The following is a 26,159-nucleotide window of genomic DNA, read 5'->3' as shown; positions in this document are numbered from 1 at the left end:
AACAAGAAATACTGGGAACATAAGCAGGAATGCTACCGTATTTCTTGAGCATCTGTTTCTGAGGATGACATGCAATTTTCACTTTTTTTTTCATATGCTTAAAGGAAGATTTGTTTCAGCAATATGATGCACTAGGTTTACATGTCTGGGTTTTGGTAATGGGGGGGGGGGGCTGTGAGGGAGAGCTGCAGGCATGTCCAGGGGCTGCTCCCATACCAAAGCTAATTCAAAACAGCTCCAAGACAGACCCATCACTGGCCAAAGCTGAACTCATCAGCAGTGCTGGTGGGGCATCTGTGTACATGTCTAAAAAAATGCTGTGCAACAACAGCAGAGGTGAATAAATAAGAAAAATGAGAGAAACAGCTTTTCAGACACCCTGGTTGGTGAAGAAAGATGGAGGGAGGAGGAGATGCACCAGGTACTAGAATGGAGATTCCCCTTGCAGCAGTGCAGCAAACAGAAGACCATGATGAAAGAGATTACCCCTGCGCAGCCTGTGGAGGTTCCCACCCTGTAGCTGTGGAGGACCCCATGCTGAAATAGGTCAAAATGCTCTGAAGGAAGCTGTAGCCTGTGGAAAGCTGTCCCAGTTTCATCTGGGACAGAGTTAATGTTCTTCAATGCTGTGTTTGGATTTAGTCTAAGAATGTTGATAAGACACTGGTGTTTTTAGGTGTGGTTAAGTACTATTTATACAAGGTAAAATTTTTCAGCTTCTCATGCTCTGCCTTCAGGAAGGCTGGAAGTGCACAAGAAGCTGCAAGGGGACAGCCAGGAAAGCTGGCCTAAACTGGCCAAAAGGATATTCCATGTCCAGTATATAAACTGGGGGAGTTGGCCAGAAGGGACAGATCGCTCAAGGACTGGCAAGAGATTTATCTTCCCCATGTTGAATCTATTCTGCCCATGATGATAATTGTTCAGCAATCTCCTTGTCTTTAACTGTCCTGTTGAAGAGAAGAGAGCAGCTTCTGGTAGTTAGCAGCCAAGTTTAACCCATCACAAACAGACCTTAAAGGCTCTACAGTTGTGTTCCCTCTTTTTTTTTGCTGCTGTTTTGTTGTTTGAGGGTTTTGGCTGGTTGGTTGGTTTGGGAGTTTTGCATCATTTGTTGTTGTGGGGTTTTTATATGTTTGGGTTTTACCTGTTTGTTTTGTGGGTGGGTTTTGATTGTTTATTGTTGTCTTTTTTTAAGCCAAATGCTTTAACTATAATTCCATCTTAGCTGATAAGAGAAGTGAGGTGGATCTGAAAGATAGGCTATTTTGCATGCAACTTTGTAGGGCTTATATGGAGAAGACAGTGCTTTGTCTTGTTGCAGCCTTAGAGAGACTTAGAGAATACATAATCTCATGCCAATTACAGTATCTGTCCTACTTTGGAGGTCTAATCCAGTTTAGAACAATCACCAACCACAGAAGTCCCAAGTGAGAAGGACTCAGAAGAGTACTGGGACAGTGTCATTGTCCTCAAACTAGTCTACTAGGTGACACCATATACTACTGTAGATCAAGACAGGTTTTATTTTAAACACACAAAGAAAACCTTAGGTGGACATACTAGAGCCAAGGCTTCTGGTATCACAACAATATAAATGGAAAAAGTGCACAACAAATATCAGCATATTAATGAATTCAGTTTTAGTAGATTATTCCTACTATCTTGAGCCATCATTTATATTTTGTGTGTACAGTTATGATTTGACAAAGGAATCTCAGACATGGTTTGAAACCCTTTTTTCCTCATCCAGTTTTCCAGTGCAGGGGCTTAACTCAGACCATGGACAAGTATCTCCTCCTAGGTTCTATGGTAGTAGTAAAACGTAACACTTCACATTAAGTATTACTGCTCTCCCCAGGCTACTAATAGACCTGATAAAGGAGTTTGACTTCTTTTGGTACATTAAGACAGATGGCTGAAGCAAACATAGGAGAACACACACGAGCTTTTTGTTAACAATTCAACAGGTGCTGTAGCAAGCAGTTAACTCTTAACTTTTTTTGACCAACCAAAAAGGAGAATATTTTCTGCAGACATTCTTGCTTGCCATTTCATCACTACAGTAACATACAGGAAAAAGGAATGCAATACAAAGGCAATACAAAATTACTATAGCCCAAACATTTTCTTACTACATTCCATGTATGTATTTGCTTTTCATGTGCAGTGCTGCTTGTTTTTCCTCTTAAATATTCAATTACATTTAAATAACTGTCCCTTAAGTGTGCATAGAATGAAGTCCCTTAATAAGTTCCTTCACTTCCTCCATTAAATCCTTACACAAGGCACTTCCCTAAGTTTCCTAATGCTACAATAAATCTTTTTTATTTTATTTCCTTTCCTTTTTTTTTTTTACTGCTATGGTTTGGAAACAGACATGCAGTAGCTTTCTAACCATACTTCCATCTTACTGCCAACACTTCCTTCCTCTTGTTTCAAGACACCTGCTTCCTGAATTGTGCCACAATCTACTTCAGTGCTTTCGAGGCTGGGAACAGTAGCTGTTGTACTACAGTCTGGTCAAGAAGATTCAAATTCTGAGTAGCAAAAAACTTAAAACAAATTTATTTGATTTTTTTTTCCCTTATACAACTAGGTAAGGAAAATAATTCATCCTCTGATGAAACCATAGGAGAAGCAAACTACATCATCAAAACAAGAACTACATTATTGATTTTTTTATTTTTTTTTTAAATCCCTGAACTAAGTTGCCATTCAGCCCCTCCTCCCACCCCAAAATACCCAGTATTGTTAAAAGGAATGAGGACACAAGAGAAAAATCTGGAAAGCTGCAGCACAGCCCCTCAATTTAAGAATGACATTGAGACTCTTGAATGCGTCCAGAGAAGGGCAACGAGGTTGAGGAGAAGCCTCAAGCACAAGCCCTATGAGGAGAGGCTGAGGGAGCTGGGCTTGCTTAGCCTGGAGAAGAGGAGGCTCAGGGGAGACCTTACTGCTGTCTACAACTACCTGATGGGTTGTTTTAGCCAAGAGGGGGTTGGTCCCAAGCAACCAGCACCAGAACAAGAAGACACAGTCTCAAGCTGGGCCAGGGGAAGTTTAGGCTGGAGGTGAGGAGAAAGTTCTTCACTAAGAGACTCATTAGCCATTGGAATGTGCTGCCCAGGGAGGTGGTGGAGTCAGCATTCCTGGAAGTGTTCAAGAGGGGACTGGATGTGGCAGTTGGTGCCATGGTTTAGTCATGAGGTCTGTGGTGACAGCTTGGACTTGATGTTCCTTGAGGTCTCTTTCAACCTTGGTGATTCTGTGATTGTGTGATTATTAAGATAATGACGAAATTTCACCAACCTGAAAATTATTTTCTGCAATTGGTATTTGCTATACACCAAGAATATACTCTCCAAATACATTACAAAGCCAGCCTGTACCTAATATTTTCACCAAAGACAAAACAAACAAAAAAACCCCCAGAATCTTTAAATAAACACTTACTTACAGAGCAATTGTAATGCAGCAGCATCAGAAATGGCATCAGAGGGAGGTTAACATTTTAGCCAACGTTATTCACATTCAGCATCCCTGGATGGCGAAGCTCTACTGTTATTCTGATTAAATTTGTGATAAGGAATACCTCTAATTCCACATTAATGTTCTGATGCTCAACTAATTCTTGACCCCGTCAGCTCCAAAGATCTTTGGGGTATTTGTGTGTCAATTTAACCACACAGTTAAGAGGCTTCCAAGTCCAAAGTTATATTTTAGTGAACAAAGTAATTTTCCTTCCTGGAAATTTTCCGAAAGAAGGGTTGGTATGACAGCAAATTGCCAGAAATAAAGACTTGACACTTTGTATTCTTAATGTAATTTCCTTTTCAGAATGCCTGATGTTGTATTACCCTCTAGAGACATAAGGAATGTCTGGGAAAAAACAGATCTAATATTACTTACAAGAGGAAACAAGTTGAGGTATCAAGCTACTAGGGGCAAAGGTGACCTTAAATTTTCCTAAAACTGCCTGAAATGGCATCACATAATCTACTACCTGCAGTTTAAAGGCAACAGACACTACCAGCACACTACAGCAGCCACAGACTAGTTAACCAGGGATATTCAGGACCCCTTCCCAACTGCCTGTTTCAAACTCTGCTTCCCTCTCAACCTTCCATTAAGCTCCACTCTGTTGCCTGATAGCTGATTTGCCATCCTTCCTTCCAATTTAGAATATTCATTCTTACAGAACCTTGTTTTTACTAGTGGTAACAAGAAATTTGTTTTCTGGTTCTAACCATCATCTGTATTTTCCATATCAAATGCAGTCTGCTGATTCGAACCCTGTAGCATCCATTACAACAGGGCAAACACATAGCAGAAGAGAAGCAAGGAAAAGAATCAAGAAGTCTGTAAAATAATTGAAAATGTCAGTGTGTTTGGGCCTGAAGCACTGAAAGGTTTCGTGGATATGAACCAAATAAACATCTGAGAAGTGAACCAAAAACCTCCCTTGCATTGTAAGAAAGTTAAAGTCTCCCTGCAGTCTCAGCACACACTGCATATTCCAAAGTGCAACAGTGCAAGGGATACCAAGCATTAGCATGCCTTTCAGTAAGAACAGCCTCATTTTACATGGGCTTACATTTTCAGCTTTAAAAGTCCAAGTAAGAATTGCAGAGTTTGCTCTCTTTTAGTAACTGATTATTACTCAAGTATCTTCATGCAAAGGTACAAACTAAAGAAATCTGTTGTTTATCAAGAAGGAAGAGAGGCTTGACATTTTTTTCTTATCTGCACACTTATGCAAGCTGAGGAAGAACCAAAGTCTAGGCAGGCAGCACATGGCTTTACCCACTGAGCAGGCTAAGTGTTCCCAGGGTGTCCATTTGGAACTATTAATGTCTAACAGGAAATCATTGCAAGAAACAAGATTTTAAAGGCACACTTATTTGTTTGTTCATGCCCACATGAATGATGTTCTCACGTGTCAAGTTTTATTTTTGTCAAACTAATTCTGTAAGAGCTTTTTTTTTTCTTTTTTTTCTTTTTTTTTTTTCCCCCAAATGGAACAAACACCTCCAGAGTACTCTAATAGGCAGGTAATAACATATTACTTCACTTGGGAACAGATCCATGATCACCATGATCATTGTGTGAATGGTAAGTGATAAGATCTTACATTTCCGTGGGCTCCTTTGTGCTACAATAGCTATTTATGCAGCTGTATAGTGAACTAGATCAAAAGCACATAAGTTTCAAATAGGAGGAATTAATGGGAAGACCTCCACCTTTTCTAGCAGCAGCATCCATTCATGCAAAAGTCAGGAAGCTGTGGAACCTCACATTCAGAATTTGCTTGAACCATGCCTGGATGTCACATTGCTAACATTCACTTCTCTCCCATGCCAACACAAAGATTTATGCTGCCATGCAATGAGCTGGACTAGGGAATAAGATGTGGATTAAACAGGACTGGGTCAGTAGAGAAAAGTTAGTTTCCACCAAAACAGTTAGAATAGAATAGAATCAACCAGGTTGGAAGAGACCTTGAGTCCAACTTATCACCCAACACCATCTAATCAACTAAACCATGGCAGCAAGCACCCCATCCAGTCTCTTCCTAAACACCTCAGTGATGGTGACTCCACCGCCTCCCTGGGCAGCACATAGTTCTTACTAGCTACAGGCTCACAACACGTGCACCTTTTCATGGAAGGCATTCCAGCCTGCACGGTAGACATAGAATGATTTGGATTGAAACAGACCTAGTTCCAACCTCCATGCTGCAGACGGGGACACCTACTGCTCGACCGCTCCCCATCCAGCCTGGCTTTGAACACTTGCAGGGTTGGAGCCTCCACTTCTTTGGGCAACTTGTTCCAGTGCCTCACTACCCTCATGGGGAAGAATTTCTTCCTGATGTCTATCTAAATCTAGCTTTTTCCAAATTGGAAGCCATTAGCCCTTGTCCTCTCACAACATGTCTTTTTAGAAAGTCCTTCTCCAGCTATCCTGTAGGCCCCCCTGAAATGATGCTATAAGGTCTCCCAGGAGCCTTCTGCTCTCCAGCCTGAACTACCCCAAATCTCTCAGGCTGTCTTCACAGAAAACATACTCCATCCCTCTAAAAGTCTTTGTGGCCCACCTCTGGATCTGCTCTAACAGTTTCATGCCCTTCTTATGTTGGGGACCCCAGAGCTGGACACAGTACTCCAGGCAGAGTTTCAGAGAGTGGAAGTGGAAAACCACCTCCCTTAACCACATTTCTTTTGATGTAGCCCAGGATCCCATTGGCTTTCTGGGCTGCAAGCACACACTGACAGGTCATGTTGATCTTCTCATCAACTAGCACTCCCAAGTCCTTCTCTTCACAACTGCTCTCTATCCATTCTCTGCCCAGCCTCTGCATGCACTTAGGGTTGCTGCAATCCAAGTGCAGGACCTTGCACTTGGCTTTGTTGGACTTCAAGTTGTGGGCAATGGCTCACCTCTCAAGCCTGTCATGGTCCCTTTGGATGGCATCCCATCCCTCCAGCATGCTGACCCCAGCACACAACTTGCTGAGGTGCATTCAATCCCAAAGTCCATGTCACAAACAACATCAAACACATGGGAGAAACCACTGCACATTCTTACTCTTCTTCACAAGTTACACACTGCATCCATAGCAATGCCATCTTCAGGCCATTCAGCAGAATGGATTTAAAGCATCTATTGTATTATTTCCAACTCAGTTCTCAATTTCCTGGGAGTACATTCCAGACAACTGAAGCATCCTGACACAATAGGAGGAGACTGCTCTGGTCTGCCCCAGTTTCAGCTCATTTGCGTTTTTTCACTGTAGCAAACAGGTCTCAGAGCCAACGTAATAAAGCCATTGGGGAGCTAATCATTTGTAGATACAACTGGGCATTTTTGTTCCTTCATGCAAAGTGCTTTACTAAAAAAAGGAGGACTTAAGGGTTCCCCTTCCTCAGTACAGGTCAGTCAATAAAACAATAGTTTTGTGAAAGAGAGCTCTCTTTATTAGAGTGCTTGGAAGCAACTTGTAACTAATTTTACCTAAAATGATATAGTCATTACAGAATAATTAGGCTTGTGTACAGCAATTTTCCTTAGTTTTACAGATGTTTTGTTTGAAATATTAACCAATTGATTTCAGAACAAAAAATACTACAGCAAGACTGTTGCAGTTTGAGCTGGGTGCCCCCCTGCAATGTTTACTTCCTGCGTCCAGAAGTCCAGCCCAGAGGGGTGGACACAGGAAATTATGTAGTATTTCCTACCACAATTCTTTGCACCACTATAAGATCCAGTGCGGAGTCTAGCACGCTCTCTTTTGTTCCTCCTCCATCAGCCGGTAACTGGGGGAGATGTCTCCTGGCTTTGGGCCTGGCTAGGTCCAAGGCCACGGGGGGACGGGCAGTCTCAGATCTGGCCAGCTGAGACTAGCCTAGCAGTGGGAGGGGGAAGAAGGAGCCCTGGGGGTCTTGGGTGTACCCTCAGGTGGGGATGGGATCTCTCTGGGTCTGCTTTGGGATTTTTTTTTCTTTGTCACTGCGCTTTTGGCTTTCTGTAAAGGTTCACTGCTTTCTACTTAAACTTTCCATCACTTTTGCAATCCGTTTGTCTGAGTGTTTATTGTTGCCAGTGGTGGGGAAGGGGGCTGCCTCAACCCAGCACAATTAATGTTTTTTACAAATGGACAGCTTAGATAACATTAGTAGAAATTATGTCAGAGACTAAAGACCATCCCAGAATTTTATAATAAGAATTTCAGCATAGCTACATAGAAAATCAGGGCAATTCAGTTGTGAGCTACAGAATATTTTCTCTGTGTTGTGGTGGGTTGAAAATTCCCCCAACATTAAATTTGCCAGACCAGCTCAGTTGGAAGTAAATGACACTGTATTTACAAGCAAAACTACAATGGAATGCAATGAATATGTACAAAATATACAATATCTACATATGTGTACAAGTATTTACAATTGATGAGCAGCACAAGAACCCCCTGGCCAAAAACAGGGGAGTTGGAACAGCTTCTCTCCCTACCCCCTGTACACAAAAGGGACAAGAGAAAAGAGCAGAGTTGTTGTTGATACCAGTCACAACAAAACAGTGCAAAGTCAGTAAAACCAGAAGAAGCAGCAGCCAGGGCCAAAGAAGCAAAAGAGAGATATTGTTTTGTACAACTAGTTTAAGTCTGTTATCTCTCCAATGGATTGTTTAGAACTTATCACTATTTTCCTTGTTACACCCAATAGTGATTTATTTACATTGTACCACTTTCTGTTCATGGTCTGTGGAAAATTTGAGAGGCATAGCCTAAAACTACCACACTGTGTATATAGACACCATTAATACTTGCAAGGTTTTTCATTAAAATTCATGGGGTTGAGGGTAAACTGGTTAGATTTAAGCAGGTCATGTTCTTCTGTTAAAAACAAACACTTAAAGGACTTAATTTGAGAGATGATATCATATGCCATAACAGCTGAATCAATTTTGAGAAGTGAGAAAAGTGGTAATTACTCTTATTAAGTCAAAACTGGTGCTGCAAAATTGGCAACTTCCTCAAACCAGTTTGTTCCAGAAAAAGCTGCTCCTATCTAGTTCTGACAGCCTGCTGCTGCTAGAGGAGGGGAGATAGGTTAAACCACCAAGCAAGTACACGAAGGGGAAACTGGCACTTACAGCCGAAATGCAAACATTCAAAGCAGCCATCAATCTAGGGGGTAAGTTTATTAAAACTTGAATGCTTGATTTACCACCCTTTAAAATGTAAACAGTTGAAAACCAGAAAAAGACTACTGGCTGTAATCCCCCCTCTGGAGGAGTGTTACAGGCCAGCTTTCATGCTGCACTGCATTGACTTTCTTGGAAAGCACTGCAGAGCTGAATGAAAATATTTCAGCTGCTGTGTGAAACGGTTCGTTGTTTTTGCCACACATGCCTGATCTCCAAGCACTTCAAACACTGTGTATTAGCCTTCATCAACTGCAAATTTTCCAGCCAGTTCCGAAGGGAGAGTTTACACTGACATCTAATGCAGTCCAATGTATTTTCTTTGACACAATTCTTGGAGGATATACAATATTAAAGCACAAGATGATGAATAAAAAGACCTGGCTTGCAATGATCGTGCTTAAATACCGATGCAGAAGCTGCCAACGATTACACCAATTATGAGCATTTCTTTCATCAAAATTAAAATTCATTCTTTCAAGTCCTGAAATTGTCAAGTATTTTCAACTTGTATGTAATGAATTCAAGATGCAATGATTTTTAAGAGTCAGAGATGTTCTTGCACCTTTCTCTTCAGCCTGTAATTTTAATTTTTCAAGCTGCAAGCATTTTGAAAGTGGGTTTCATGCTACTGAGAGTCACACATTTCACTGAAATACCATTCTGCAGATGCTCTAGGGTCTTGCCAACAGCACTCAAGTCCATTCTATTCATGTTTCTGGAACAAGGAAATTAATACCTTTCTCTATGAATAGCAGCAACATGTTAGCATGTTGTTATTACTACTTTAGAAAAGATCACTGGGATTGCCAGAATTTCAGGTAAGGAGACAGACTGCCTTAAGAGTTGTGAGCACAACACAGCTAGCAATAATTTCATTGTAGCTAGAAATTCCATACTCTGGCCTCAATCTTTTAGAGTTCTCACCTACTACTACCTGAGAGTTCAGTAGCTGCAGTACAATGCATCTATTACCCACGTTATTATTCACTATAATTTTTCTTAAGTAAATTATCATTTGGGCAAGTTGGAGCTAGAAGCCAAAGAATCAAACCTTTCTGGAAGATGCTGGAGGAGTAGTTTCTTTGTAATCCTTTGGTGAAAAGATTATAAATATACTCCCATGTGATACTCTTCATTGCTTCACCACTTCTTCCGTTTGGCCCCACATACTATAATGTTCCCATCAACACTGAGCAGATGTGGAAGTAAAAAAAGCCTCAGAAAAAGAACTACTAAGAATCCAGATCACACTGAGAAAATAATCAAAGTTGGAAGCAGCAGTGGGAACAACAGTAGGTAAAGGGCTTAAGTAGAAGTCTTTCAGGAGATATCTCATCCAAAACAGGCATGCTTTGGCTAGTTCATGTTACTCCCTCTCTTTAAGTGCTCAGAGGCACACTTACTATCTGTTCTTTCACAAATTTCCACCCATTCTCAATATGACCATCACTCAATGGCTGGAAACTCTCTATCAGGACCTGGGAAACTAGCCTCTTGATTCTCATTTTTCAAGCCACTAGACTAAGGGGAGCAATTCAGGTGCCTAAACAGATACACCTAATTTGAGCAGGATATCCCACCTGGCTTCCAACTGCTGTTCCAGAAGAAAATAGGTCTCCTGTGTATTGTGCAGCACATCTGCCAGACCTTCCCTGAATACAAGACATCCCAGAAATTCAGAAGTGGCAGAAGATACTGAAAGTTTGGAAAGCTAAATCTCAACTTATTGTCTATCTTATTCCACATACCTTTGCTACTGCAATTTCAAATTCCTGGTAGAAAACACAACTAAGGCACACAGCAGATCTCTTATGTAGTAGCCAAACAAACTGCAGTCTGTAGCTGCAAAGGAAAACTTGGTTAAAATCACTTGTGTTGATATTCAGAGGCACCAATTTTAAGTATAATGCTTGCATTTGCTGCATACATCTGTGTTCTGCTATATAGAAATCCATCTGAAAGGTCTCCTTGTGGATGGACCTGGATACCTCTGCTTCTTTCAAGCTATCACAAAACATAGATTACAGTGATGTAGCAAATAGAATGGAAGACTCCATCAACTTTAACTGTAAACTGTCTGTGCAGGGAATGGATGTGCAAATGTAACTAGAAATAAAAGGCTAATTTAGAACAATAGATTCTGCTTTTGTTTGGTGAGGAGGTGGAAAGAAAAAGAAAGGGCAGGCTGATATTTTGTAAAAATACAGATTTCTTTTTTTTTTGCTAATTAGTATCTCCTCAATATATTCTTCAATGACAAGCCTATAATAGCAACTTCATGAACAAGTACAATGCCCAGGACTTAAGATCCCAAACAGTGAGGAAGAGGAATCCAATATGTATTTATCAGTAAATTTGGAGTATTTATTGAAGTGCACTTTCAATATGTGCCGAAATTAAGACTGCAGTATAAAAAACAGTGCCATTGTTAATCTGGTAATACTTAAGAGGATTTCTACATCAGTTTGTTGAGCTTTTTTAAAAGCTTGCTGTTGACCCAGACAATACAAGACATAAAACATTTGATGAAAATTCACACTCTAGTAAATCAACAAGAAATATTTACTTCCTGCAATGTTAGGCCTCCACAAGACTATACAGCCTCCAAGAAACAGTGTTAAGCAGCAGCATTGCTCCTTCTACTCTGACACTGCATTAATATTAAAAATATTAAATGTAACTAATAAAAATGTATTCCTTCTGGGTTGAAGAGATGCACTGATTGATCACATAAGAATTTCAAATTCCTGCCCTAATAGCTCTCAAAAAGCAGCAGGTTACCAAGGCAGCAGTGATATACTACTTGTGTTCCCACTGATATCTCCTGGTACTCTCTATTGCTGTAAAATGCAGTAGATAACTGAACCATGAGCTAGACCCTGTCAGCTGACAAAACACCCGCATTCACTTCTAATGGTCTTCCCCACTGCCATTTTCCTAAAACAGAGAAGAGATCCTTCAAAGATGCTTTCCCAGCATGACACTGAACTAGGAGTGAAGCCCAGGGTAATGACTGTCCTATCAAAACTGGTCTTCATAGGTGTCATTTAACTGTCCTTTAGATTCACTTGATTTATTTCCACATTCTTGTACCACACTGCTGTAAGGATAGATCAAACACTACTTTTGGTAATAAAGGGGTGGAATTATTACAGTTTGCCTCCAATAGCAGTTTGGGAATTAACTACTTTATTTTTAAGGAATACTCACAAGGGTCCAGCCATGGCACTGCAGTTGTTAACCTTTTCTACCTGGCATAATGACAAATAAAAAACCAACTACAACTTTAAGGCAGAAAAGCAGGTATTCTGATAAGGTTTGAAGTGAGACATACTGCAGCTTAAAGCACCTAGACTATATTCTCAATAATTTAAATCAGTCAGAAGGTAGCCAAAGAAAACCTTATTAAATCTGATCTCATCCCAATGGAACTGAAAAAGAAAATGCCACACACAACAAATGCAACCAGATTGGAAGGCAATACAATAATACTGTTGCTAAATGGACTTTGAAAGGATGCAAGATTAGCATTGAGCTTCTTAAAGAATCCAGACTACATTCAGCTCTTGCACAAAGGGTGGAATCAAGGGAACAGGACTGTTGGTTTGATCCCTTCATATACAGGGCAGTTTCTAGCATAATTCTTTTGAAGAGATCTTTGGCCCCAGAGTTTAAACAGCAATGGCAATAATCTAGAAGACATACGAGCTATCATAGCTGTGGCTGTTTCTAAATTGTACCTGGTCACAGTTATAAGGCCGTTACTGAGAAGAAAAAGGTAACAGTATACTGTCTCCCAGTTTGGAGTTGAAACCATTCAGCTGACCAAGATACACACAGTTTTACTGATGGTACCAGTCCTGTACAGCAAATACTTTTAGACTTATGAGAGTAATTCTTGCAGGTCATTCTTGCAACAAAGAGTTAAGACAAAGAAAGAGTAAGACTCCATTACAAAGTAGGTTTTTTGTTTGATCTTCACTGCCAGATGGGGTTAGACCACAGGTCCTCAACCTATGCTCTATCCCAGGCTCTTCTGAATGGTCTTTCACAACACTGGACTCTGCCTTTGCTGTGAAGCAGGGTTTTACAATCTGCAGTGTAGTATTTGAAGCAAGAGCTGCTAGTATATCTGGACTTAAATTCAGGTAGACGATGTGAAGCAAATTACATTTCTTACATAAAGAAGGGACTGAGGAACAGTAAAGCTTCAGAAAGGAAACCAAGTTTCTTTAGCATTTTATTAAAACAAACAAAGTAATCGATATTATTTTGGGGGCTTCAAAGGTATGTTAGCCAGTGAGTTACATCTTCATAGTCCCTTTTCACTACTAGCAATGGGAAAAGAAAAACAGGAGTATTGAAGGCCAAGCACTCTGTAGTTGGCAAGATGAACCATTCATAGTCTAAACCAATTGAGGACAATAGCTGCTAATGTGTGACAGAAGACCCTTAAACAAGATAAAAGCAAGTAAAGAACAGAACCAAGAGCTGAAAACCAACTGCTTAAGGAAGCAAAGGTAAAAATGAAAACTAGGAACCTGTAACAATTCAAACTAGCTAAACCTAAATCTAACACTGAAGTATGTCACCTCCAGAATTTCAAAGTTCCCAGGACATTTAGCTATTACTGAGATCCTGCTATCAGACATTACACAGCTCTGCACTCATTCAAGCAAGCTTGTCTGCTAAATAGACTTGTCTTTATCTTCAGCTTCTGACTGATCCATTGCCCACTCACTTAATTTATCACCTTGGGGCTGGGAAGTGCTATGAATTTCAGCTTATACTTGAAAACTGTTGAAATTGTTACAAGTCACAGAAGTTTTCCAAGAGGCAAAGCTCATTCAAAACTACTTCCACTTCTCTCTAAAGCAACTCTAAGGGCATGTAATTTACACTCCTACATCACTGCAGCAAGTAGCTTATTCATTTAAAGGCAGAGTCCACTTTGAAAAAAAAGTATGTGTCAATTAACACTTTTGCTGATCAGGCCAATCTTGCATACTGCTCATTTCTAGTAACAGACCTGTTGCTGCTGTGCTGTTCTACCAAGGCATTGTGCCTTGCATTTACAATTAGCACCTTGCATTTAAAATCAGAACCTTGCTCCCACTTTTAGAGGCCTTTATCTCCAGCCTCAGCAGATTGCTGCAGCTCTCTACCTTTCCTTCTTCCCACCTACTCATTCCCTGCATAGCAGCAAGAGTTCCCTCCCCTAATCAGCATTAGCAAGTATCCTGATGTATTAAGTTCAGCAGCAGCCAAAGCTTAACACCAGCTGCCGTTAGGCTGTTCAAACAACTTCAGCTGTGCACATCCGTATCTATGTTGTGACTCCCTAGGAGATGGCTAGAAACGAATGAAGCAGATTAAGTGAATGTTTAAGATTACTACATGCTTTCTAAACTTAAGTAGACAACTTAGGGTCTTTGCAAGTCAGTATTTACAAAAAACCCGGTTGTTTCTTTTTTTACTGTGTGCAGTACAGACATACATAAGCTCACTGGGAAAATAGACAGTCACTTCTCAAACTAAGCAGTAATTTTAGCTTGAAGGGTATTTCAGTTACAGTCTCGTTTTATTCAAACTGCACTATGTTAAGGGACTGAGGGAGAAATGGGAACCCACCATTTTCAAAGAAAAGTTGCCTGTGGCAACTTGCTTATTAATCAAAAGCAGGAATCCTTCTCCAGTAAGAAGGCAAATTGTTCTGTTCTCTTGTCCATGTAGTCTCACCTATGGAGCATTTATCACTGGAGTTGCAGACTTCTTTTTTGAAATAAGGACCCTCAAAATACCTAAGTGCATTTCAAACAGCTGAGCCTTGCTTGCTGTCCTTTTTTCCTCGGCCTGCTGATAAACTTCAAAAATAAGTAGCAAGCTTATGACAGAGCACTGATGTTAAACAAGTTAGTAATGCATGCAAGGCAATACACAATTTTTCCCCACATGAAGGCTTCAAATAAGCCTTTACTTGAACTGTAGAGACAATATCAAGTAATTAGGAACATTCCTTTGCTCAACCTTTGGTTTCATACCTGACTTCACAAGACTATTTCTTTTTAAAAACAGAGTGATTTTCTTAGTTACTTTGAGTTATACAACTTTCATGTTTTCTTTGCTGGTAAACATTTGTTTTTACACACTATCTCTGGATATTTAGTCTGTTCAACTTGACACCGATGTCTTCAAAATGTTTGAGCTCCAAGGTCATAGTTTAAACAGTAAATGACTCCATAGAGACCTAATTGCTGAGGAAAATTTTACTGGAATTTTTCTATGAAAACAGTTTGTGTTGCAGCCTTTACATTGGCCAGAAAAAAAAAGGAGACTGTTACAGAAGAGAAAAGTTATATAAGAGATATACGCTGATTGACAGCCACCTAAACATGAGCCAGCAGTGTGCCCAGGTGGCCAGGAAGGCCAATGGCATACTGTCCTGCATTAGGAATAGTGTGGCCAGCAGGAGCAGGGAAGTCATTGTGCCCCTGTACTCAGCACTGGTTAGGCCACACCTTGAGTACTGTGTCCAGTTCTGGGCCCCTCACAGTTTAGGAAGGACATTGAGACACTTGAACGTGTCCAGAGAAGGGCAACAAGGCTGGGGAGAGGCCTTGAACACAAGCCCTATGAGGAGAGGCTGAAGGAGCAGGGATTGTTCAGCCTGGAGAAGAGGAGGCTCAGGGGTGACCTCATTGCTCTCTACAACTATCTGAAAGGTGGTTGTGGCCGGGAAGGGGTTGGTCTCTTCTCTCTAGCAACCAGCACCAGAACAAGGGGTGAGAACAAGCAGTCTCAAGCTGCGCCAGGGGAGGTTTAGACTCGAGGAGAAAGTTCTTCACTGAGAGAATCATTCACCATTGGAATGGGCTGCCCAGGGAGGTGGTGGAGTCACTGTCCCTGGAGGTGTTCAAGAGGGGATTGGATGTGGCACTTGGTGCCATGGTCTAGTCATGATGTCTGTGGTGACACGCTGGACTCACTCTTTGAGGTCTCTTCCAACCATGGTGATACTGTGATAGTAAGTGCAGCACATTTTGCCGCTGTTCACAAATCAACGGCATGTTGTAACAGGCCATATTCACCTGAAGAAGCCTGCCTGACCAGCATATTATTGTTAAATATCAGTGATCCTACTGTATTATTTAATCTTACTGTAATTTTTTTTTAATAAAAGGTTTTAAAACATCTACATTTCCCATTTCAGAAATAACACACACAGAGTCAGTTATTCATACTGAAACAGTCACTAAAATTTACATTACTTTTGGTTTTCTCCTGTCCCATTTTTAAATTAGGTATAATGAGCAAAATACCAGTTTCACAAGTTTGCTAGTACTGGGAAATTCCACTAAATAATATGGAAATACCACCCACGGCATTTTAACATACAGAACGCTGGCATAAAGCTTTTCCTGTACAGAAGACCAGTGTCTTTAAAAACATTATGTTCAGTGTTACAAGAAGGGGTCGACATACGATCAATGTGATCAGCGAAATCCAACTTTATTGTTCCACACTTCATTATTTATAGTCTTATCTTATGCATAGTTAATTCTATTCTAATTTAACACATACTATTGGTTTCTCTCTAAAAGGTTACATCATTGTTTTCACAACTCTGTGGAATTCTTCTATTCGGTCTAACTGCTCTTTTTCCCAGATCTCGCCTCCTCCTTATCTTGCTTGCCTCCCGTCTCAGGGGCAGCTGGACTTCAGCATACCAAGCAATCAGCACTTTCTCACATCTCCTACTCCACCACTCTATTATCAACAGAGAATTCTTCAAGGCCTGAATTACACAGGTGTTCCTGGGACCCATGTCCCCTCTCGCTCAAAACAAACCCCAACAGTTCAGAATCAAGAATTACAACAGAATTCCTTTCTGAAATGTAACAAACTGGGTGAAGTTCAGTGAAAATGGCCACTCTGTAGTACTGATGTAAGCCAGCAGGCCAACCTAAAAGTCTGCTGGATGGCTGACTAGCTCTTCTGTACATTTCATCTATGAGTGAGGTTGCTCACAAAGCACACTGCTTCCTCAGTTAGAGGGTAGGAGAGCTCTGCAGAGGGACCTTGACAGGCTGGGCACAGTCCAAGGGCATGAGATTTAACACGTCTAAGTGCCTGGTTCTACACATTGGCCACAATAACCCCATGCAGTGCTACAGGCTGGGGTCAGAGTGGCTGGAGAGCAGGCAGGCAGAAAGGGACCTGGGGGTACTGGTTGACAGTAGGCTGAATATGAGCCAGCAGTGTGCCCAGGTGGCCAAGAAGGCCAATGGCATCCTGGCCTGGATCAGGAACAGTGTGGCCAGGCCAGGAGGAGCAGGGAGGTCATTCTGCCCCTGTAGTCAGCACTGGTTAGGCCACACCTTGAGTCCTGTGTTCAGTTCTGGGCCCCTCAGTTTAGGAAAGATGTTGACTTGCTGGAACATGTCCAGAGAAGCACAACAAAGCTGGGGAGGGGTTTGGAGCACAAGCCCTATGAGGAGAGGCTGAGGGAGCCTGGGTTGCTTAGCCTGGGGAAGAGGAGGCTCAGAGGAGACCTTATTGCTGTCTACAATGACCTGAAGAGAGGCTGTAGCCACGTGGGGGTTGGTCTCTTCTCCCAGGCAGCTAGCACCAGAACAAGAGGACACAGTCTCAAGCTGCACCAGGGGAGGTTTAGGCTGGATGTTAGGAAGAAATTTTTCATAGAAAGAGTGATTGGTCATTGGAATGTGCTGCCCAGGGAGGTGGTGGAGTTGCCATCCCTGGAAGTGTTTAGGAAGAGACTAGATGAGGTGCATGGTGACATGGTTTAGTTGATTAGATAATGTTGGATGATAGGTTGGACTTGAAGATCTCAAAGATCTTTTCTAACCTGGTTAATTCTATTCTACTCTTAATGAACATATGCACCATTATATTCCCTTGCTCCTCAGACAATAAATTTTCTAAGAGGTGTTTCTATTGTATCCATTGAAACAATCAAATACACTTACAGAGAGATATACACCTAAGAATTTTTAATACATTACTATTTATTTTCTGTCCTGTAACCTTGCAGCCTAGGATTCCTTCCCATTATTAAAAGATCCATCAGTTACCAGAGACATTATAAGCTGATTTTGTATCAGAGATAAGTTGGCATCTGAGGATTTAAATCACTACTCAAATTTCAAGCATATCATTCAACTATTTTGATAACTTCTAGAGCCTAACTTCTAAAATGCTTCCAACTGAAACTAAACTGTGTCACTGCGGTGGTTTTAACACTCACCTGATATTTCTGATAGCTTCAGTGGTTTAGTCTCCCATTTTCTATATACTAGCTGTAGACACACGTCAGCTAATAAACATATGCTTATATTAATGATATATTGGAGTAAACATGATTAAAGCTTCTTTTATTTTTGTGGAATTTCTGGTAGAAAAGAATGCAAGAATTTTTGGCAAAAATATCCTCTATTTCAAACTACACTTGTACAATTAGCATCACACCTCAACACATATACCTTGAGAGCATACCTTCTACTGAAAGAAAGGCACTCTTATAAACATAAGGAAATCTTTTTTAGATGGTTTACTGATGAATATTTTAAGGTTTTACTAGTTTCATTACAATATTATTTGATTTTATATTCCTCCATCAGTACACAAAACAGCAGATGTCATCCACATACAATGAGAGGCTAAAGGGTTAAGTCTTCATTCTACACCTTATAGACCTTCATATGGTAAACAAATATTTCTGGGCATTAATAAGCTGAAATATGAAACAAACCACTGAAATCCTTGCTTAGTAATTCTGAAGTATTTATTCCTTAATTAACAGCAAATATGAAACATATTTGTTAGTCTGAACACTCCCCAAGAATTTAAATCCTGGGAGTGCACAAACATTACATGCTACTAATAGCTTCATAGAGAGATTTGTTTGCTAGTAGGTTTGTCTAGAGATAAAACAAAGAAGAAAATCCCTCTACTATTTTTGGTATTGACACTAGTAATAGTAGCGATTATGCATACACACAACTTTGATAGTCACAGTATCACAGTATCACAGTATCACTTAGGTTGGAAAGGACCTCGAGGATCATCGAGTCCAACCTGACACCGCAGACCCCATGACTAGACCATGGCACCAAGTGCCACGTCCAATCTCCCCTTGAACGTCTCCAGGGTCGATGACTCAACCACCTCCCTGGGCAACCCATTCCAATGCCGAATGACTCGCTCGGTGAAGAACTTCCTCCTCACCTCGAGTCTGAACCTTCCCTGGCGCAGCTTGAGACTGTGTCCCCTTGTTCTGGTGCTGGTTGCCTGGGAGAAGAGGCCAACTCCCTCCTGGCTACAACCACCCTTCAGGTAGTTGTAGAGGGCAATAAGGTCACCCCTGAGCCTCCTCTTCTCCAGGCTAAACAATCCCAGCTCCCTCAGCCTCTCCTCATAGGGCTTGTGTTCAAGGCCTCTCACCAGCCTTGTTGCCCTTCTCTGGACACGCTCAAGTGTCTCAATGTCCTTCTTAAACTGAGGAGCCCAGAACTGGACACAGTACTCAAGGTGCGGCCTAACCAGAGCAGAGTACAGGGGCACTATGACCTCCCTGCTCCTGCTGGCCACACTATTCCTAATGCAGGCCAGAATGCTATTGGCCCTCCTGGCCACCTGAGCACACTGCTGGCTCATATTCAGGTGGCTGTCGATCAGCACACCCAGGTCCCTCTCTGTCTGGGAGCTCTCCAGCCACTCCGACCCCAGCCTATACCTCTGCATGGGATTGCCATAGCCAAAGTGCAGCACTCGGCACTTGGACTTGTTGAAAGCCATCCCATTGGACTCTGCCCATCTTTCCAGTCGGTCGAGGTCCCTCTGCAGAGCCTTTCTACCCTCTAACTGACTAACATCTGCCCCTAACTTTGTGTCATCTGCAAACTTGCTGATGACTGACTCTACCCCTTCATCCAGATCATCAACGAATATGTTGAAGAGGACAGGGCCCAGCACTGATCCCTGGGGGACACCACTGGTGACTGGCCTCCAGCTGGATGCGGCACCGTTCACGACCACTCTCTGGGCCCGGCCCTCCAGCCAGTTCCTAACCCAGCACAGAGTGTAGTGGTCCAATCCACAGGCTGAGTTTTTCCCTGCACCAGTTCACAACCTATTCCATGTATGGATTGCTAAACAAGGCTCTGTACAACCTCAATAGTTCTGAAAAGGAACAGGATCTCAATCTGTAACTTTGCCATTTTCATGCATGTCTGTCACATCTAAATATTCCACCAGAATACTACCATATCCAGACGAATCCTGCACTTTAAGCATAGGTTGCTACTCAAGTAGGCATTAAAGCACCACCCAGCACTATTTGGGCACATGGCAGATTTCCAATACCAGCCCTGATGTTATAACTCACACACACAAATAGTAAAGAATGGTCATTAGAGAAAAACAGAAAACGCATGTGAAGTTATCCAAGACAGCAGAAGTGTCTGTAGGCACTTCCCCACAAGTCAGCATCACACTTACAAACACATTCTTGAAGCATTCCCCACAGTTTCTCATGTTCTGTGTCTGGCAAGCTGTTTTTCAGCAGCATAACAACATAAATATACATCAAATAAGTTGCCACTGTACATTCATAAAAGAAGCAGAATGGTCTCCAGTTTCAGGACCATTGAAATCTGACACGCAGCTGGCTCTGCAACACCTTAAACTATAACAACAGCAGAGATCAGAAATTCCAGGTTTCCTTTTCTATAGAAATTATTTCACAACTGAATGCACTTGGCAGTATAGAGGACATTCATGCCAGCTAGCCTTGCTACAAGTCCACATTTGCAGGCAGAATACCAATTAACAACCACCACAAGAAGGTCCTTCATGTCCTGACTTGTCTTTGTCATTACCCCTACCAAACCACATATTCAAGGCAGAATCACTAGAATTCTTAATTCACTCTAGATTCTTAGCAAAATAATTTTTTTGCATTGTTTTATTAGTTGTAAGAATCTTTACACTAATAAAGCAAACATTCTCCCAAGTAAACTTGTCTGCACGTTGGAAGTTGAAGGTACGCTTTATCCTAGCGAAGAACTGTTTGTGCTCGCAAACAGTTTCCTGAAGACAAAAGCATACCCATTGAAAAATCTCCTTCGCAACTAATTTGGATATTAGCATAACAATCCATCCCGAAGTCGGCTCAGGGAACCACTTCTCAAATCACAACTTCTCCTTTGTTCAAGGCAGGCTCCCTTCTACCAATCCTTCCTCGGGCTTCTTTTTGTGTAACATTTTACTGCTCAGCACACGTGCTTAAGTAGTCTGCTTATCTTTCAAATGCTTTGCACTCTATTGTGTTCCTTACCTAGGACATTCCTTCCAGTACAAACAGCTTCTTTGCTGTTTATTTTTTCAGTTTAGTCACAGTAATCACATAATTTACATCACAAGAGGCTACTCATCAAGAGGCTACTACTACTCATTTTTTTTTAAGATGACACTCTTCAGTTTATTTCTTCAGGTCACTCCCCAAACATTTTGCACAACATATGACTAGAGGAGGTGAGAAATTGGTAGTTTTGTCTTTCCTTCCATTTTCTCAGAATTTAAGAACTCCTCCAACTGTAACATTTTCCTCCAATATAATCAGCTTTAGACATTGACTATGGTTTTTTTTTTTAATCCTAACTTAATCTTAACTTTTTAATCTCATCTGGAAAACAGAAAGTAGTTCATGCACATTATTAAGTTAGGTTTTAGCTAGCTAGCATAGGGACCCATCTTATTGAACATCTTTGTGGGTGACATGGACAGTGGCATTGAGTGCACCCTCAGCAAGTTTGCTGATGACACCAAGCTGTGTGGTGCAGCAGACACGCTGGAGGGAAGGGAGGCCATCCAGAGGGACCTTGACAGGCTGGAGAGGTGGGCACAAGCCAACCTCATGAGGTTCAATAAGAGCAAGTGCAGGGTCCTGCAGCTGGGTAGAGGCAATCCCAGGCACAAATCCAGGCTGGGCAGTGACTGGCTGGAAAGCAGCCCTGAGGAGAGAGACTTAGGGGTGCTGGTGGACAAAAAGCTCAACATGAGCTCTCAATGTGCACTTGTGTTAAAGGGGTTAAGGGAAATGTTTGTTAATTGTTAAAGGGGTTAAGGGAAATGTTTGTTATAGCTTTATTGTATGCAGGGACCTGATGTATTGTCAAATGTCAAACCACAGTATTGTGGTCGTGCTAAGAGTTTGTGCAAGGGAATACGAGGATGTTGTGTAACATATTAACTTTAAGCCAAAGACTGCCTATATATGATAATGTATAGCCAGGGTGGGGACGGCAGTTAGCGGAGACTCCCCTGTTGTCCAGCGCTATCATCAACCACCAGAAGACAGGAGACTCCCCGGCTGTCCAGCGCTATCAACAACCACCAGAAGACAGGAGACTCCCCGGCTGTCCAGCGCTACCACATAAAAGACCGATGGACTCCAGGGTGGGGTTACGGCAGTTGGTGGAGCGGAGACTCCCCTGTCGTCCAGCGCTGCATTTGCTTCATTGTTCATTGCCTTGCATACTTTGCATTAAATCAAATCAAATTTAAATTGGCTTTTGTGAATCTTTTATAACACTTGCAGCCCGCAAAGCCAATCAGATCCTGGGCTGCAGCAGGTAAAGTGTGGCCAGCAGGTCGAGGGAAGTGATCCTCCCCCTCTACTCAGCCCTGGCGAGACCCCACCTGGAGTACTGCCTGCAGTTCTGGAGCCCCTATTACAGAAGGGATATGGACGTGTTGGAACATGTCCAGAGAAGGGCCACGAGGATGATCAGAGGGCTGGAGCAGCTCTCCTATGAGGACAGACTGAAGGAGTTGGGGCTGTTCAGTCTGGAGAAGAGAAGGCTCCGAGGTGACCTAATTGTTGCCTTCCAGTATCTGAAGAGGGCCTACAGGAAGGCTGGGGAGGGACTGCTCAGGATCTCAGGTAGTGATAGGACTAGGGGGAATGGAATGAAGCTGGAGGTGGGGAGATTCAGGCTAGATGTGAGGAGGAGGTTCTTCACCATGAGAGTGGTGAAACCCTGGAATGTGTTGTCCAGGGAGGTGGTCGGGGCCCCGTCCCTGGGGGTGTTTAAGACCAGGCTGGATGAGGCTCTGGCCAGCGTGATCTAGTGTGGGGTGTCCCTGCCCATGGCAGGGGAGTTGGAACTAGATGATCCTTGTGGTCCCTTCCAACCCTGACAGATACTATGATACAGCCATTGCTATTTTAACTGGGCCAAAACCGTGACAAACGATGTAAAGAATGTGTCAAGGAGAGTGTGCTATCTAGAACAAGTTCTTCCTATTGGACAATGAATGGTAGTGTGGAAGCATGAAAATAACTTGAAAGGAAAGTCAGCAGGGTAAAAATAACATCACCAAAAAAGTATGTTTGTAACTTTGCAGAATGAAGAATACACACTGTACCAATCAGTCATACAGAAACAACTCACAGTCAGAAGGAGCAAACAGAGCTGCAAGTTTACTGTTGCTATAATCCATTGTTTCATCTATCATTTGTCTTCTCAAGTAGATGTTTGAATAGCACTTAATGTTTTCATTCTTATGACACATCTCACTTCTTAGCCAACTACAGACTCCTATTTCTGCTATATTTAAATAGAACATCTGAAAAGTAAGTTACGGTGCTCATGACCCCAAAACTTGTAAAATGATGATTATACTGTCTCAGCCTATGTTGCAACCCCCTGAGCTCCCTGCACCTCTGCCCTCTTTCTCATTTCCAAGTATCTCACCTTGAAATAGCTCATCATACACCAAAGTTTGTGCTTTTTCTGCTCCTCCCATGCAGAGCTTTACAGATCTACCCATAGACATGTGAGCAGTAACATCTCCTGGATCATCCAAACTTAAATATACTGGCTTGGGGTTTCATTTTTTCCTATTCTGGAACTTCTGGCTAGGCAATCTGGCTACTACATAAATTACATGCTAAAATTAATAAAGACTGAATGAATACACTAACAGATATCCATGTAGATGAACAGGCTCAGCATATCCTGTTAATAACACACTTGGGACTTTCTCAGATATTCTGAAGCAAGGCTGTCTCTCCAACTGTCCCAAACATTAATTTCTCTCAAGAGGGTGTTCCCTTTATGAATTGCTCCAAAGATTTTGTATATTCAAGTCATAAACTTTCCGGTCAGAACTGCTGGCAGGATGGTAAAGGTTTCCTAAATGCACCTACAGAACAACGGCAAACACATGCTTATGAATGCCCAATCTAATATTATTCCTTCTTTTTTCATGTAGAGCTTTTTCATTTGAGCCCCCACTACAGATCCCAGTAGGGTGTCCCTGCCCATGGCAGGGGGGTTGGAACTAGATGATCCGTGTGATCCCTTCCAACCCTGAATGAAACTATGAAACTATAAGCACAACCTCCACTAATACCGACTTCCATCACACTTCCCCTTTTCTGTTCAAGTTTCTCCAGGATCTTCACTCATTTGCACCTTCTTCTGAGTTGAAATTGCCTTTAACAAAATGAAGTGACCCCACTAGTCCAAACACGGCTAGGAAAAACACATTAGGAAAGCACTTTCAGTTTGCAGGAGCTTATTGGACATCTACAGCAAAATGTATTTTTTAACCACACTGACACGAGCTACTCTGTCAGTACTCGAGCTTACCAAAACTCCCTGGAAGCATTCTCCCTTCAGCGCGACAATTAAACAAGTAATTCTACCTCAAGGCATTATTAGCAGATTCACCCAGGCTGCCTATCACGTTACCACTCGACCGCACTTGACACCGCCCAGGCGCTCAATCGGACCCTCCCCTGCTGAACGCGGTAGAGAGGTGATGACACCTGCAGGGCTTTCTCCCAGGTGAGCTCCAAACTGCCCGCCTAGAAATGTCACTCACAAAAAAGTCTGCTTTCTCGCTACCTTTTTCTGCCTTCGCACCACCCCCTATTAAGGTCTCCCGCGGGCAAGAAGCAAAATCGAGCCCTATGAGGGGAAAAGCCCCACGTCCAGGGAGACAATCTGCCCGGGCTGCCCGAGTCTCCCAGGTGGACGCGGCTCGGGGAGGAGGGGACTGGCTCCCGCCGCTCCTCTTTACCCACACAGATTGGTCCTGGGAAAGTACAATTACTGCCTCCCTTCCGAGATGAGAAATTTAAAGACTATTTAAAAATCAAACAAACAAACAAAAATCCCCAAACAAACAAACAACCCCACACGATCTCCTCCGCCAGCCTCGCTACCGCGCTGCGAGGAGCAAACAGAGCCCGCCCCGAGCCCGAGCTCGCCCCGATAGGTCCGTGCCCCTGGCAGCTCCGTGGCCGGTCACCCGCACCCCGCCCACCGCACCTGGTGCTTCCTAAGTTCCTGTCGCCGCATCTCCCTGGCCCCCACGTCTATCGCGACACAGCCCTCCGGGGGGCGGCAGGGGAGGGGCGTGGGGTACAGGTGGCTGAACTCCCAACCACAGGGTGGAGAGAAGGAATCGGCGGCAGAAGGGACACTTACCAGGCGTGCAGTGCATGGGTGAGGCAGGCAAAGAGACGGGCGAAGAGGGGGGTCCCGGCGGCTGCGGCTCCTTCGGGGTGCCGCCGGTCGAGGAGGAGATGGGGGGGGGCAGCATGAGGTAGCGGTCGGGCTGCGGCAAGCAACGAAGGCATACGGAGTGGAGGCAGGGCAGAAGCTTTGGCCGCCGGCTCTGGATGGGCTGCCCACACACGCCGCAAGTGTCCAACAGGTTGAGCGGGGCCACCTCCCCGCCGCGCTCCGTCGGGCCCTGCCGGCTTTCGGCCTCGTTCTCCCCGCTCAGCGCCGCCCCCCCCGTTCGATCCGCCGGGCAGGGCCCCCCCCGCCGCCGGTACTACCGCCGCTGCCGCTTCTTCCATTGTCCTGCGCCGGCCGCCGCCGAAGCGCCGAAAGGAGGCGGGGCAGCCCCGCTACCCCCGCCACTTCCCGCCCGCTCCGCCGCTATCGCCGGGCCGACCCCCGCCCTGTACGGCCCGCGGTGTTTGTGTGCCTGCCCCGCGAGGAGGAGACTGTCCTACCGCTCCACACAGCCAACGGCCGCCCGCGGCCCGCCTCTCGCCACGCTTCGCCCCGCCCCTCCCGCGGGCTCCGCCCCGGTGCCGTGCCACGCCCCGAGTGGGGCCACGCCCACGCCTACGTGGGGCGCGCAGTTCTGCCGTCCCGCCCCCACAGGAACCAGCCCGACTACCGCAGGGAAAGCCCCGCCCCCCGCCCCGCCTTCTGCCCCAGTGGTTGGCGGGTGTCTTCCCGCCGCTGCTCCTGGCGGAAGCCTCTGGTTTGAGGTGGCGATGTTGCTACTCCTCGTGGTACACCCTGGGACACACCACCTCCCCGTGGCCCTGTACCCCATCGGGCCATACACACTGTGCGTTAAAGGCTTCCTACCAGCTCTGCTGGAGCCCAGGTTCCTCT

At 43.5% G+C, this 26,159-nt stretch overlaps 1 protein-coding gene across 1 annotated transcript in view; it reads right to left on the bottom strand.

Annotated features, from left to right (window-relative positions):
- Positions 1–25,732, bottom strand: part of TRIM24 (tripartite motif containing 24) — a 64,442-nt gene extending 38,710 nt beyond the window's left edge. The window contains 2 exon segments of the mRNA XM_068142215.1: positions 25,230–25,570; positions 25,572–25,732. Of these exon segments, the coding sequence (XP_067998316.1) occupies positions 25,230–25,570; positions 25,572–25,606 (376 nt within the window). The 5' untranslated portion in view covers positions 25,607–25,732.
- Positions 25,733–26,159: the final 427 nt, after the last annotated feature.

Source organism: Melanerpes formicivorus, unplaced genomic scaffold (assembly GCF_026170545.1).
Source record: "Melanerpes formicivorus ecotype bairdi unplaced genomic scaffold, bMelFor1.0.p_v2 SCAF_8, whole genome shotgun sequence".
Taxonomy (NCBI): domain Eukaryota; kingdom Metazoa; phylum Chordata; class Aves; order Piciformes; family Picidae; genus Melanerpes; species Melanerpes formicivorus.
The sequence above is the reverse complement of the archived record's forward strand: the minus strand, read 5'-3'. Positions and strand labels throughout refer to the sequence as shown.